Raw genomic sequence first — 14,602 nt, 5'->3', positions numbered from 1 at the left:
CTGACATGGGGCTCGCTCTATCCCTTTGGCTGAAGTTGTTAAACTTAATTCAATATTAAAGGGGAATCACTATAATCCTCCTTCCCCCTGACCATTTTGTGTGGAGTAACAGCTTCCATACTGACCAGCGGTAATTCGACCTAAGTTACGCTACTTCAGTTACGTAAGTTATTGTAACGGAAGTTGACGTAACGTAAGTCAACTTCCAGCGGTGTCTACCCCGGGCTATGTCGACGGGAGATACTGTCCCCACTGACTTACCTGCCACCACTCAATCACCAGAGCCGCTAAATCGATCATTGATACATTGATCACAGCAGTGCCGATTTAGCTGGAAGTATAGACAAGCCTATCGGCATGAGCCATACTATCTTCCATGGAAAGACTTAGTAACCTAAGCCACCTGACTGCGGGAAAGGGGTTCCCAGCTTTGGGTCACTAGCAGTGATGGGCCTCTCTCTCCAGCCCAAGGCACCAAACCCCTGAGAAAGGCAAACACCCCTGTTATTGGCATCTGCCATTGGCTATCTTTGGCAGCTGCCTACCTCGTGTGCTGGCTTTTGTGGATCCCATTCTAAAGGGCCGTCTCTTGCCATTCATTGTACAGGAAGCCTGGGGTCAATGACGACCACCGGCTTACAGTGTGAGCCTTGTCTGTGCGCACCAGAGGAAACTCTCCCCCAGGTTCTGGCAATACCAACACTGTGACCTGGGCTCTGCAAGCCCCACTCTCTCTCTCTCCCTCTCTCTCTGCGGACTAGCAATTTACACACCCCAATTTGATACACTCAATTGCCCAGTCCCTTGTCATCTGGACACCTGTAATGCACACCAGTCCACTGCCTCTGTGGAATCAGGGCGCCCCAGTTAACTGGCTTCACCTCAGTTCAACGCTCGTTACCACAAGGCACTTAGAGTAAAACCAAACAAGTTTATTTTACAGATCTTGAGATAGAGGTTCAAATAAAAGCAAGTAAAAGGATTTGCAAATATAAGGTTACAGGTAAAAGAAAAATATAAAATGCAATCTTATGGTCTGTACATCTTAAAATACTTTCTTAACCAAAAAGGTATTTCTCACTCAGTGGTCAATCCAAACAGTGCTTATCCAATCCATAAAGCCCGGATCCACCCTTCATGAGACACTCCTGCTAGCAGAGTCTCTCTTCCATAATGGATAAGATCTTGTGCACTTTCTTCTCCTCTTATACAATCCTAAACTATAGTCTTTTCATAATCAGGGAGTTTCATTAACTTCAGCTCAACTCTGATGGTCCCCTAGTCAGAGTCTTCTCTTGGGGTCCATTTGTCTTTGTAAATGCTCATGCCTGCATCTGCCCCAGACTGTAAACATAGGGATGGCCTGGGATGTTAGTTGTTCTCCCTGCTGAATGAGTGAGTTTTCAGTAGTTTTGGTGAACATAATATTCTACATGTTACAGAACTATTTTTTTCCCTTGTACAGACATCTCACAATAACTATGAGAATCATCTAGGTGTTAGCTTTAGGCAGAGACCACATGTGACCCTCTCTTTGATGAACTATCAAGAAGATCAGAGAATATCAGGGTTGGAAGGGACCTCAGGAGGTCATCTAGTCCAACCCCCTGCTCAAAGCAGGGCCAATCCCCAATTTTTGCCCCAGCTCCCTAAATGGCCCCCTCAAGGATTGAACTCACAACCCTGGGTTTTAGCAGGCCAAAGCTCAAACCACTGAGCTATCCCTTGTCAGACACTTGTAATACGCCTGCTTGGGCACAAGCCAAGGCCCCTAACTCAGGCTTTGTGGATCTCATTGTTTTCCCTATGATTTTTCTGGACACCTAGAAGTTAGGCTCTGTGATGCTCAGCCTCACAGCACCTAAGACCCCTTGTGGATCCAGGCCTATGGCCTCAATATAATATAGACAAGGGGAACAGATAGGAAGAAAGTCTGTGTGTACAGTGATCCATAGGGGAAAAAATACGGCTGTACGTTTGCCATCACTTAAGTCAACTGTGTCACTTTATGTCTCTCTTGTTATTTATTTTTAGAAAAGCAACTTTCAGACAAAGGTAACATTTCTTCATTACATTTTAAGGGGGAGGGATGGGGAGGAGAGGGAAAAATCTCAAACTTTGCAATGAATTTCTTGGATCTTCCAGGCAGCTATTAAGGGATCTCACTATGAGCCGAAATTTAGATTGGTTTGTTCTGTGTGCAGAGACGTTCTCCATCTTTGCCCCTTACTCAGTATGTCCAGAGTAAAGTGTGCAGTGCTTTAGGAGCCAAAGTCCCAATGATTTTCGGCAGAACTTGGCTGCCTAAGTCACTTAGGCGGTTTTGAAAATTTTACTGACAGTGGCTGGGAGAAGGCTGGTGCTGGGAATGGAGTTATGAATTTCCAGCCTGTCAGACAATGAGGCTGAGATTTTAAAAGCTATCTAAGAAATCTGGGTGCCTGGAAAACTCCTGTTTGAAAAAAACACCTTTTTACTTGTTAAAACTTTATTTGCTATATATAACAATTTATAGGTAGTTTTCAAAAAACCCTTAACTTCAAGCTAGCAGCTTTTATTTGGGGATAGTTATCTGTGATGAACTGTCCCTTAAATGTATATTCACTAAATGTCCCAATTAAGCAAAGTACTTAAGAATCTGCTGAATTTCTTTGCTGAACTAAGCCCTAAAAACCTGTGCTCTTAAGAATACAGACGTGGCCAGCGCAAATCAGACCAGGGCCCACCTAGCCTGGGATTCTGTCTCTGACCTGCACTACCAGCTGCTTCAAAGGATGACGTGAGAAACCCTAGTGGCCAGTGATGGGGGTCGATCTGTAACCCCTTGCCCACCTGTCATGGGGAGGAGGAGGGGGACATAGAGCTATCTCATGGAGCCAGGAAGCCCTGATCTCTGGTCCAGCTTTCTCTGTGCAGTATCTGGTGTGTGTAAAATATTACATGTAACAGCTGGGACAAGAGAAGTTGGGTGACTTTCCCCACAAGTGCTGTGCTCTGCTTAGGAAAAAAATCTCTCAACGACAGTAATAATACCAGTGAGCAGAGATGAAAGTAAGCCGGTATGGTCCAGTACGCTGTGCCGGACCGGACCAGCTTCCCCAGGCTGGCACTTTAAAGGACCCGGGGCTCCCCGCAGTGGCCAGAGCCCTGGGCCCTTTCAATCACCCCTGAGCCCCAGGGGTGATTGAAAGGGCCTGGGTATTTAAAGGCCCCGCCTCTTCCAGTTGAGGCCACGCCTCTTCTGGTCGAGGCCACGCCCCCCTGTGCAGGACTCCGGAGTACCGGTAAGTCCTTTAAGTTACTTTCACCCCTGCCAGTGCGGGGGGATATTACTTGTATCTTGACTATTGCACATTAACTTTTGTGACTCAGGATTAATTCACATTGTCTTACTTTCCAGCGGAATATGAGGCACTGGCAGGTAAGTGTGTTTTTACTAGGTTCCATAAAGCGCAGTCTTGGAAAGTGAACACTGAAAATGCTGTATGCAAAGACGCTTAGTATAAAGTAAACTAATGTGTGTTACTTGTTACAGTGACACACAATACAAGGGGAAATCCAGGCCTAGGACTGATAACATACAAATATACAGATATTAGCTAGAAATAATAAACGGAAAATTTGTGGCACTGAAATATGAATATTAAGTTTTATTTTTCACATTAACCCTTGAAAAATCGCAAACAAACTTCACTTTCTGTCTTCCGAGAGCTCTTGTAATAGTAAGCAGAGGTAAATAGTGAGGTGGCAAAGTTTGCAGAGGATACAAAAGTACTCAAGATAGTTAAGTACAAAGCAGACCGTGTTAAAAAGGGATCTCACAAAACTGGGTGACTGGGCAACAAAATGGCAGATGAAATTCAATGTTGATAAATGCAAAGTGATGCAAATTGGAAAACATCATCCCAACTATAGATAGCTCTGGTCACCCCATTTCGAAAAAGATACATTAGAAATGGAAAAGGTCAGAGAAGGGCAACAAAAATGAATAAGGGTACGGAACAGCTTCCGTACAAGGGGAGATTAAAAAGACCAGGACTGTTCATCTTGGAAAGCAGATAACTAAGTGGGGAGATATGATCGAGACCTATAAATGGTATTCAAATGGGTTCACCCAATGAAATTAACAGGCAGCAGATTTAAAACAAACCAAAGGAAGTATTTCTTCACACAGCACCTCTGGAACTCACTGCCAGGGGATGTTGTGAAGGCCAAAACTATAACTGGTTTTAAAAAAAGAACTAGATAAATTCATGAGCTTATGTCCATCAGTGGCTGTTAGCAAAGATGGTCAGGGATGCAACCCCATACTCTAGGCCTTTGACTTCCAGATGCTGGGCCTGCTGACAGGGGATGGATCACTTGATGATTCCCTGTTCTGTTCATTCCCTCTGGGGCGCCTGGCACTGGTCACTGTTGGAAGACAGGACACTGGGCTAGATGGACCTTTGGTCTGACCCAGTATGGCCGTTCTTAACATCAATAATTATCTCTGACACAAAAGGCTCAACCCTCCAAATTTATTAGTTTAGTCTCTAAGGTGCCACAAGTCCTCCTTTTCTTTTTACGGATGCAGACTAACACGGCTGCTACTCTGAAACCTGACAAAAGAAGAGGAGGTCTTTGAACTGGAAGCCAGAATCTCTCATGTGCCAAGATCTGCTTGGAGTATTGTATTGGGGGAGGGAGCCAGTTAGGGAGTTGGTTATGGCCCCTGAATTCTCAAGACGACCCAGCATCAATCACTGCAGCCCCTCTTCTAATTTACTCCAGCTGTCTGTGGTCCCTGAGTATTGGCTGTGTGATCCAGTTCTGCCCCTCCGCCCAAACCCTATGATTCCTGACATGCCCCTATGCCAGAGGAATTCTCGGATGTCCTGTTAGGGCCCAGTTCCCTGCGTGAAGTGACCAGAGCAGGGGAGGGAACCTGGCCCTTTTTCACTAAAGGCCCAATTCTGCCACCCTGACTCACATGAGTGATCCTCACAGGTGCAGTCCCATTGGTTTCTAGGATATAGGTTATGCAAGATTGGGTACAATAAAGCAGAAGCCCTGATTAATAATTAGGGGTCCAATCCTGCTGTCCTCACTCAGGCAAAATTCACACTGAAGCCAATGTAATTTGGGTTTAGAATGGGGTAGTTTTCTCATTGATAATCTCTACTAATGGCTTATTTGTGCTTTTGTTCCTTTTTCTCCCTTTTCATTCCCATTGACCCCTCCGGCAGAACAAAGTAAGCTCTGGTTTTAGGTTTTGTAGCTTAATTTTTTAGCAATTTTTCTCTTGTTGAGTTTGTATTTTTGGTGTAAATTCCCATTTCTGTTTCTTTCAGCACGTGACAAAACCCAAAGATTCACAGGTAACTAAAGCTGATACCAAGTGATGCTCAGCCCTGTTTCCCCAGGATATTCCCTCCCTCCCAGGGCGGGAGGAGCGTCAGTGACAATTCTTTAACTGCTCTCTGTTTCTATTTTGTAGCACCTAGTTAATGAATTGTTTATTTCACTGTGAACCATTTCTGGCAGAACATCCAGCTAATGAACTTATCCAGCCCTGCTGAATGCGATGGCAGATACTGGATGAAGAGGGAAAGGGCAGCTGGTGGCTCTAAAAGGGTTGCTGGGGTGAGGAACGAGGGAATCAAACCTCCTCCCACCAAATTTAGGGCTCCTTGCCATGGAGAATTCACAGGGAAGTTTGTGTGAAATAGCTAGGGTGTGGATTTAATACACAACAGCTACTCTGTACTGATGCCCCTTGTGGACACTCTTATTCCAAACTTCTGTTCTTCCAAAGTGGATTAACCTAAACCAAACAAGAGTGTGCTTAGTATGCAATGAGAGGGTCCAAACAGACAGCTAGTGCTGAATAGCTATTCCACACTAGCTACGTTAAGGGCTTGTCTACATGGGGAAAAGCCAAAAGTTAGTTCCGAGGAGATGCATCTCATCCTGTCCAGTGGACCACAAGCCCTGACTACCCCCTGCTTGGCTGTCCAGGCTCAAACTCCCCCATGACGGCTCTTCACTGCAGGGGCAGACTGCAGCATGAACAGCTGCTGCACCTGGGAAATCGGAGAGCAGCATAAAATGACCTGAATTTCATACAACATGAAAAGCCAGATTCTGCTGTCCTTGAGCAATGGGACGCTGAGCAGTCTCACGCCTCGAGTAAGTGTGGCAGAATCTGGTCCTAATACACTTATTAGCAGTGGAGTTCGGCCTAGAGTTTCCAGCTAGGCTAAGGGCCCCAGTGCTGGAAGCTGTAAAGATACATAAGAGAAGACCATACAATCATAGAAGATCAGGGTTGGAAGGGACCTCAGGAGGTATCTAGTCCAACCCCCTGCTCAAAGCAGGACCAATCCCCAATTAAATCATCCCAGCCAGGGCTTTGTCAAGCCTGACCTTAAAAACTTCTAAGGATGGAGATTCCACCACCTCCCTAGGGAACCCATTCCAGTGTTTCACCACCCTCCTAGTGAAAACGTTTTTCCTAATATCCAACCTAAACCTCCCCCACTGCAACTTGAGACCATGACTCCTTGTCCTGTCATCAGCTACCACTGAGAACAGTCTAGAACCATCCTCTCTGGAACCATCCCTTCCCCAAAGAGCTACCAATCTAAATAGACCAGGCGGACACAGGGTGAGGGAGAGGACGGACAATTCCTCCCATTTCACAGGTGGGAAACTGAAACACAGAAAGATTCAGTGACTTATCCAAGGTCACAGGGAGAGTCTGTCACAGAGCTCCAAACTGGACCTACATCTGCTGGTTCGTAGATCAGTGCTTTAACCATGAGAGAATCTGTTCACTATTCCAATAACCAGAAGGACACTGGGCTGGAGTGAATGTAGAGGGGCAGGGACAGGGAGAGGGCTTGGGGAGCTGAGTCTCACAATGTCAGGGGACTGTCACATAAGTTGGTCTCATGTGCTGTGATTGGACACATGGTGCATATGTGCAAGGACCGGTTAGTGCAGGAGTAATGGGAGGGGCAGTCGGTGCTGGGAAGCCAACCGAGAGCAAGGGATTTTTGAGGAAGGAAGGTGGAGGTCGCTTGATGCTTAACAGCAGATGTAGGGCGTGCTGGTGGGAAGAAGACAGCCGTGTCCCCCCAGGCATGGCCTCAGGCCCTGAGAGACTTGCTGGCTGCTCCAGACTGGCCCAGCTCAGGGTCTCCAGCAGGACCATTGATGCTGATGCCCCACTTGCTGCCAGAGCTCCCAGCCTCTGACCCAGCCCAGCTCCCAGCCTCCCCTGCAGGCTCAGCCCGTGCCAGGGCCGATGCGGCGCTGCTGGGGCTGCTCCTCCCCTCAGCCCCCAGATTCTCTGTGTCTGGGACAAACAGACGGGCAAGGGGGCAGGGATTTGCTCAGAGGCACACGCCCTGGGCTGCACCCAGAGGGCAGAGACCAGCCAGGGCCGGGCAGCAAAGTGCCACCACGCTGGGATTAACCCTTTCCTTCCACCCCCTCACCCCCAGCCGGTCAGTGCCACTCGACTCCCATGCTCCGTCCCAGGGAGCTGCCAGAGACAGACCAAAGGGCTGCTGGCCCCAAAGGATAGCAGCAGGATACGGACCCTGGACTTCAGGAAAGCAGACTTCGACTCCCTCAGGGAACAGATGGCCAGGATCCCCTGGGGGACTAACATGAAGGGGAAGGGAGTCCAGGAGAGCTGGCTGTATTTCAAGGAATTCCTGTTGAGGTTACAGGGACAAACCATCCCGATGAGTCGAAAGAATAGTAAACATGGCAGGCGACCAGCTTGGCTTAATGGTGAAATCCTAGCGGATCTTAAACATAAAAAAGAAGCTTACAAGAAGTGGAAGGTTGGACATATGACCAGGGAAGAGTATAAAAATATTGCTCGGGCATGTAGGAAAGATATCAGGAGGGCCAAATCGCACCTGGAGCTGCAGCTAGCAAGAGATGTCAAGAGTAACAAGAAGGGTTTCTTCAGGTATGTTGGCAACAAGAAGAAAGCCAAGGAAAGTGTGGGCCCCTTACTGAATGAGGGAGGCAACCTAGTGACAGAGGATGTGGAAAAAGCTAATGTACTCAATGCTTTTTTTGCCTCTGTTTTCACTAACAAGGTCAGCTCCCAGACTGCTACGCTGGGCATCACAAAATGGGGAAGAGATGGCCAGCCCTCTGTGGAGATAGAGGTGGTTATGGACTATTTAGAAAAGCTGGACGTGCACAAGTCCATGGGGCCGGACGAGTTGCATCCGAGAGTGCTGAAGGAATTGGCGGCTGTGATTGCAGAGCCCTTGGCCATTATCTTTGAAAACTCGTGGCGAAAGGGGGAAGTCCCGGATGACTGGAAAAAGGCTAATGTAGTGCCAATCTTTAAAAAAGGGAAGAAAGAGGATCCTGGGAACTACAGGCCAGTCAGCCTCACCTAGTCCCTGGAAAAATCATGGAGCAGGTCCTCAAAGAATCAATCCTGAAGCACTTACATGAGAGGAAAGTGATCAGGAACAGTCAGCATGGATTCACCAAGGGAAGGTCATGCCTGACTAATCTAATCACCTTTTATGATGAGATTACTGGTTCTGTGGATGAAGGGAAATCAGTGGATGTATTGTTTCTTGACTTTAGCAAAGCTTTTGACACGGTCTCCCACAGTATTCTTGTCAGCAAGTTAAGGAAGTATGGGCTGGATGAATGCACTATAAGGTGGGTAGAAAGCTGGCTAGATTGTCGGGCTCAACGGGTAGTGATCAATGGCTCCATGTCTAGTTGGGAGCCGGTGTCAAGTGGAGTGCCCCAGGGGTCAGTCCTGGGGCCGGTTTTGTTCAATATCTTCATTAATGATCTGGAGGATGGTGTGGATTGCACTCTCAGCAAATTTGCGGATGATACTAAACTGGGAGGAGTGGTAGATACGCTGGAGGGGAGGGATAGGATACAGAAGGACCTAGACAAATTGGAGGATTGGGCCAAAAGAAATCTGATGAGGTTCAATAAGGATAAGTGCAGGGTCCTGCACTTAGGATGGAAGAATCCAATGCACCGCTACAGACTAGGGACCGAATGGCTCGGCAGCAGTTCTGCGGAAAAGGACCTAGGGGTGACAGTGGACGAGAAGCTGGATATGAGTCAGCAGTGTGCCCTTGTTGCCAAGAAGGCCAATGGCATTTTGGGATGTATAAGTAGGGGCATAGCGAGCAGATCGAGGGACGTGATCGTTCCCCTCTATTCGACACTGGTGAGGCCTCATCTGGAGTACTGTGTCCAGTTTTGGGCCCCACACTACAAGAAGGATGTGGATAAATTGGAGAGAGTCCAGCGAAGGGCAACAAAAATGATTAGGGGTCTGGAACACATGACTTATGAGGAGAGGCTGAGGGAGCTGGGATTGTTTAGTCTGCAGAAGAGAAGAATGAGGGGGGATTTGATAGCTGCTTTCAACTACCTGAAAGGGGGTTCCAAAGAGGATGGCTCTAGACTGTTCTCAATGGTAGCAGATGACAGAACGAGGAGTAATGGTCTCAAGTTGCAATGGGGGAGGTTTAGATTGGATATTAGGAAAAACTTTTTCACTAAGAGGGTGGTGAAACACTGGAATACGTTACCTAGGGAGGTGGTAGAATCTCCTTCCTTAGAGGTTTTTAAGGTCAGGCTTGACAAAGCCCTGGCTGGGATGATTTAACTGGGAATTGGTCCTGCTTCGAGCAGGGGGTTGGACTAGATGACCTTCTGGGGTCCCTTCCAACCCTGATATTCTATGATTCTATGAAAGGGCTCCCAGTCTGAGTGCAGACAAGGCCCAGGAGGAAAGCAGCAAATGCTTTGCCGGAGGGGGGCGGGGTGGTGAGGGGCCAGGGGGAGTGAGAGTCCCAGTATTGAACCAGCTGCTCCCTGGGTCTGTCTGCCTGGGTCTGACAGAGTATCGTAGTGACCCTGCTGGCTTCGTGCTGGGCTGTGGGGAGGTGGTCACTCCCCGTTCAGCATTGAGTCGGGGGGTCACTATGATACTTTGTCAGACCCAGCCAGACAGGCCCAGGGAGCAGCCTGACGTTAGGAGAAAGCAGGCTCGGGGGAGCGGGAGGCTGTGGGGGAGCAGGAGCTGCCTGGGAGCTGGGGTGGCTGGATACAGGGCCAGGAGCCCCAACACCGTCTGCCCACTTAGAATCATAGACTATCAGGGTTGGAAGGGCCCTCAGGAGGTGTCTAGTCCAACCCCCTGCTCAAAGCAGGACCAACCCCAACTAAATTCTCCCAGGGGATCCTGCCCATCAGTTCCCTGAGGGAGTCAAAGTCTACTTTTCTGAAGCACAGGGTCCGCATTTTGCTGCTCTCCTTTCTTCCTTTTGTGAGGATCCTGAACTCGACCATCTCATGGTCACTCCTGCCCAGGTTGCCACCCACTTCTACTTCCCCTACCCATTCTTCCCTGTTTGTGAGCAGCAGGTCAAGAGGAGAACGACCCCTGGTTGGTTCCTCCAGCACTTGCACCAGGAAATTGTCCCCAACCCTCTCCAAAAACTGCCTGGATTGTCTGTGCCCTGCTGGATTGCTCTCCCAGTGTCCAGTCGCTCCTGGTGCTCACCCGTGGGTCACCATTGGGTCAGACCCTGCTGTGAGGGTCCCACCCAGACAGACTGGAGAGAGCGAGGCTCTGTCTGCATGGGGAATAGGCAGTAGTTCTGTTAAATGGGCGCCAGTTTTACAGACTCATCATAAGATGGTACCCTTGTCCCCCCCCCCCCCCAGCTGGCTCAGCGTGGCCTGGCAAGCACCCTCCCTCAGTTTCCCCTCTTGAGGACTCCTTAAGTTACTCCACACGCCCCAAAAGGTGGGACACAAAAGTGCCCTGCTGAGGTCTACTTGATACGAGTCCAGATAAACCAGAAAATAAAATCTCTTCCTTCTCTGTGCTCCAGCCACTGGCTCTCACTCTAACTCCTCAAGTCAGGAGCCCTCAGCCCTCCTTCGCAGAGCTGGGTTCAGTTCAGACTGTACCGTCCTTCTCTATAGCCACTTTCCCCAGCCGGGAGCAGCTCTCCAGCCTTCAGTCCTGCTGCGGCTGCCACTGCTAGGAGCTCTTAATTCTCCCTGAGGGGAACCCCTCTCTCTAGGAGCCCACCTTGCAAGCCCCTTGCTCTGGTGAGCTTCTCCCAATCAGCTCTCCTGGGAGCTCTTCTGGTAGCATCTTTGTGTCTCTAGGATGTGTGCCCTTGTTGCCAAGAAGGCCAATGGCATTTTGGGATGTATAAGTAGGGGCATTGCCAGCAGATCGAGGGACGTGATCGTTCCCCTTTATTCGACATTGGTGAGGCCTCATCTGGAGTACTGTGTCCAGTTTTGGGCCCCACGCTACAAGAAGGATGTGGAAAAATTGGAGAGAGTCCAGCGAAGGGCAACAAAAATGATGAGGGGATTGGAACACATGACTTATGAGGAGAGGCTGAGGGAACTGGGGGGGTTTGTCAGTCTGCGGAAGAGAAGAATGAGGGAGGATTTGATAGCTGCTTTCAACTCCCTGAAAGGGGGTCCAAAGAGGATGGCTCTAGACTGTTCTCAGTGGTAGCAGATGACAGAACAAGGAGTAATGGTCTCAAGTTGCAGTGGGGGAGGTTTAGGTTGGATATTAGGAAAAACTTTTTCACTAGGAGGGTGGTGAAACACTGGAATGTGTTACCTAGGGAGGTGGTGGAATCTCCTTTCCTAGAAATTTTTAAGGTCAGGCTTGACAAAGCCCTGGCTGGGATGATTTAGTTGTGGATTGGTCCTGCTTTGAGCAGGGGGTTGGACTAGATGATCTCCTGAGGTCCCTTCCAACCCTGATATTCTATGGTTCTATGATCCCTTCAGCTGAACCCTAGTAATCCTTTATTAGGCTTGTTAGCTAATTAGCTGCCAACCAACCACCTAGGGTGGGTCTGAGTCGGCTCCTTCTCCCTTATAGGAACCGGTCAATGAGCCAGCCCGCATTACACTCATATTTTGCTGAGCGTGTCTGAGCTCAGTTCAGGTCAATTCCTCACCTACCTGGAGCTAAATGCAATCAGCTACTTCCACAGGGAGATGGGAGAGTCACACAGCAGTGCTCAAACCAATTTAAGTCAACCCAGTGTACTTTCCTCGTGTAGACAAGCCCGGAGGCCCTCATGAGTGGAGCAGGCTCTGCAGGGAGCTTGCACTCATCACCCTGCTTGTCTCTGTTGGAGTGAGAGTCACTTAATAAAGATTTGTTCGACCCATCTGCTTAGTAAGGCAAAACACTCACCACGTGGTTATCAATTACTTATAAGTAATTGCTCATTAGGATGGTCTCATCAGTCTCCTCCAGCACCAGACAGTACAGCTTTAACCTCCCTTTGTTATACAATTTTTATCTTTTTGTTCTCTTCACTTGTACATACATATTAGTCTCATTTCCATGTTAACTCTCCTCCCCAACATTAGGTATCATAAAGACCAGGGGCAGGCACTACTCTCAAAGTCAGGAGTTGGCCTACGATGAAGCCAACCAGACCCTGCCTCTGACTCAACCCAGGTCAATGCCACGTTCCCATCGCTCTCTTCCCTCCCCTATCCCCGCCCATTGAATTGTGGGAAAGGGGTGAGCGTGAGCCCACCCCGATCAGAAGGCCCCTCCTCCAGCCTAAGGGGAGGAGCCACTAAACCTAGGGTTCAACTCATCCGTGGGACAACCAATAATTAAACAGGGACAGTAATGAGGGTCAGAGGTTCAAAATCAGGGATGCAGAGGGGGACACCAAGCAGAGAATCCCAGACAGCGCCCGCTGCTCCTCAAAGGTCCGCCACCCCCAAAGTCAGGAGCTAGGGCCTTTCAGGAGATAGGCTCAGAGGGCAGCAGAAAGGGAACTGGATAAACAGAGACCTTCTCTCCTCCCTTCCCGTGACAGCCAGATCTGATGTGAGTGGATCTGGGGCTCAAGAAGCAGGGATGGCTGCCATGGCCCAAAGAGTGCATGGCACAGGGGACAGGTTGAATCATCCACTACTGCAGTTCGGGCTCAGGCAGCAGGGATGCTGAGTTCAGGGACCTCCACAGACAGATCTGTATGACCCACGTGTCTGGCTCTGTGTTCTTGTTTCTCTATTTCATAACTACAGCAGAGCTGCATTAAACAGTAATAGGAACCTCTTCATCAATGTGATGGAATGAAATCTCACCTCTCCCCCTTTTTCTCCCCCTAGAGACCCTGAAATCTGAACTGGGGAGAGAGAAAGGTCAGTGTCTGGTTCCGTTACATTAACTGACATGAGGCTTATTCTCCAATACAACACGGTAAAATCTCACCTCTCCCCCTTTTCTCCCTCTAGAGACCCTGGAATCTGAACTGGAGAGACAGAAAGGTCGGTGTGTGGGACCAGTGCCGTGGGTTAAAGGTTCTATGTGACTGGTTCCCAAAAATGTGGCTCAGTGTAAAGATCTTCATAGGGCACTCACCCCTGGGACATGGCTGGGCCTGGAGGGCCCATGGGAAGTGATGGCTCGGGCTGCGGCTATGGGGCTGTGTGGACTGCAGTGGGGACATGGCAGAGCAATGGGAAGCAGGGATGGGTGGGAAATCAGCAAACCCTCATTTCAGTCGGGGTTGTGGGGGAAGGTATTTGCACAGAGACAAGTCTGATGGGGTGGGAGGGGGCTACACGTGTGATCTGGAGAAAGTGCAAAACACACATTACAAATAACCTACTAGTGTCTGAATGGGTGATGTACCAGCACCAGAGCCCAAGCGGTGAGATCAGGGCTGCTCATGCTGACACAGACAGGTTCTTAGGGGGAAGGGGCCAATTGTCCTAATAAACCCCATGGAAATGATAGAAACAGCACCCTGAGCCTAGGGCCTGAGTAGCCCTAGACCAGCCAGGCCAGGGACATTGCTGGTGACTGAGACTTGTCCAGTGTTTAGCAGGATCCCTCCCATATTCTGGCCCTTCTGTGGCCACGTAAAGAGGGAAGGGGCAGGATTTCACCCGAAGTGACCATGGGCTGTGTTTCTTTGTTTTGGTATCCAGGAGGCATTTTGTATTGGGGCAGGGAGGGAAGGGGGAATGTATTTCCTCTCCCTTTCCCATTTTAGCATGAAGAGAGGTTACTCAAGATTTGGATAGAGGTGTGAGGGAATTGAATTCACTGTCCCCCACCCCAGTATCTGCCCTTGCATCCCGCTATAACAGAGAAGCGCATGACCTGGATGTTTCTGCTAAAATGATCAGCACTAAGATAAGAAAAGTCACTCATTAGTGTCAGCATCCCAACCCCACTGTGATGAGTGTGAGCAGCAAACAGCGCTGCTTGCAGATCTCCCTGGGCTGGGGCACTGCTTACACCCAGGTCACTTGCAGAATGCTACCTTCATACCCAGAAAGCCTGCACACTTATTAATACATGGCGGGTGAGATTTTTCACCCCCGCTTCAATCCTTTATGTGCAGTAAAAAGACCAGAGCAGTGTAAAAGGGCTCCAGAAGGCTTGGATCCAACTCTGGGAGGCACTGCAGAGAACCCACTCGAAAGCCCGATTGTACGGGTGTATGGGAGATGGGACTGGGAACAGGAGGGGTATTCGGGGCCACAGCACACAGTGAAAGGCTGCCATAACTGAAGGCAT

The 14,602-nt window shown here is 49.1% G+C and overlaps 1 protein-coding gene across 1 annotated transcript in view; it reads left to right on the top strand.

The window, feature by feature from the left end:
• Positions 1–14,602, top strand: part of LOC141978976 (butyrophilin subfamily 1 member A1-like) — a 43,874-nt gene that overhangs the window by 13,945 nt on the left and 15,327 nt on the right. The window contains exons 7-8 of the mRNA XM_074941410.1: positions 13,183–13,215; positions 13,309–13,341. Of these exons, the coding sequence (XP_074797511.1) occupies positions 13,183–13,215; positions 13,309–13,341 (66 nt within the window). The remainder of the gene's footprint in view (positions 1–13,182; positions 13,216–13,308; positions 13,342–14,602) is intronic.

This window comes from Natator depressus, chromosome 28 (assembly GCF_965152275.1).
Source record: "Natator depressus isolate rNatDep1 chromosome 28, rNatDep2.hap1, whole genome shotgun sequence".
NCBI classification, from domain to species: domain Eukaryota; kingdom Metazoa; phylum Chordata; order Testudines; family Cheloniidae; genus Natator; species Natator depressus.
The sequence above is the reverse complement of the archived record's forward strand: the minus strand, read 5'-3'. Positions and strand labels throughout refer to the sequence as shown.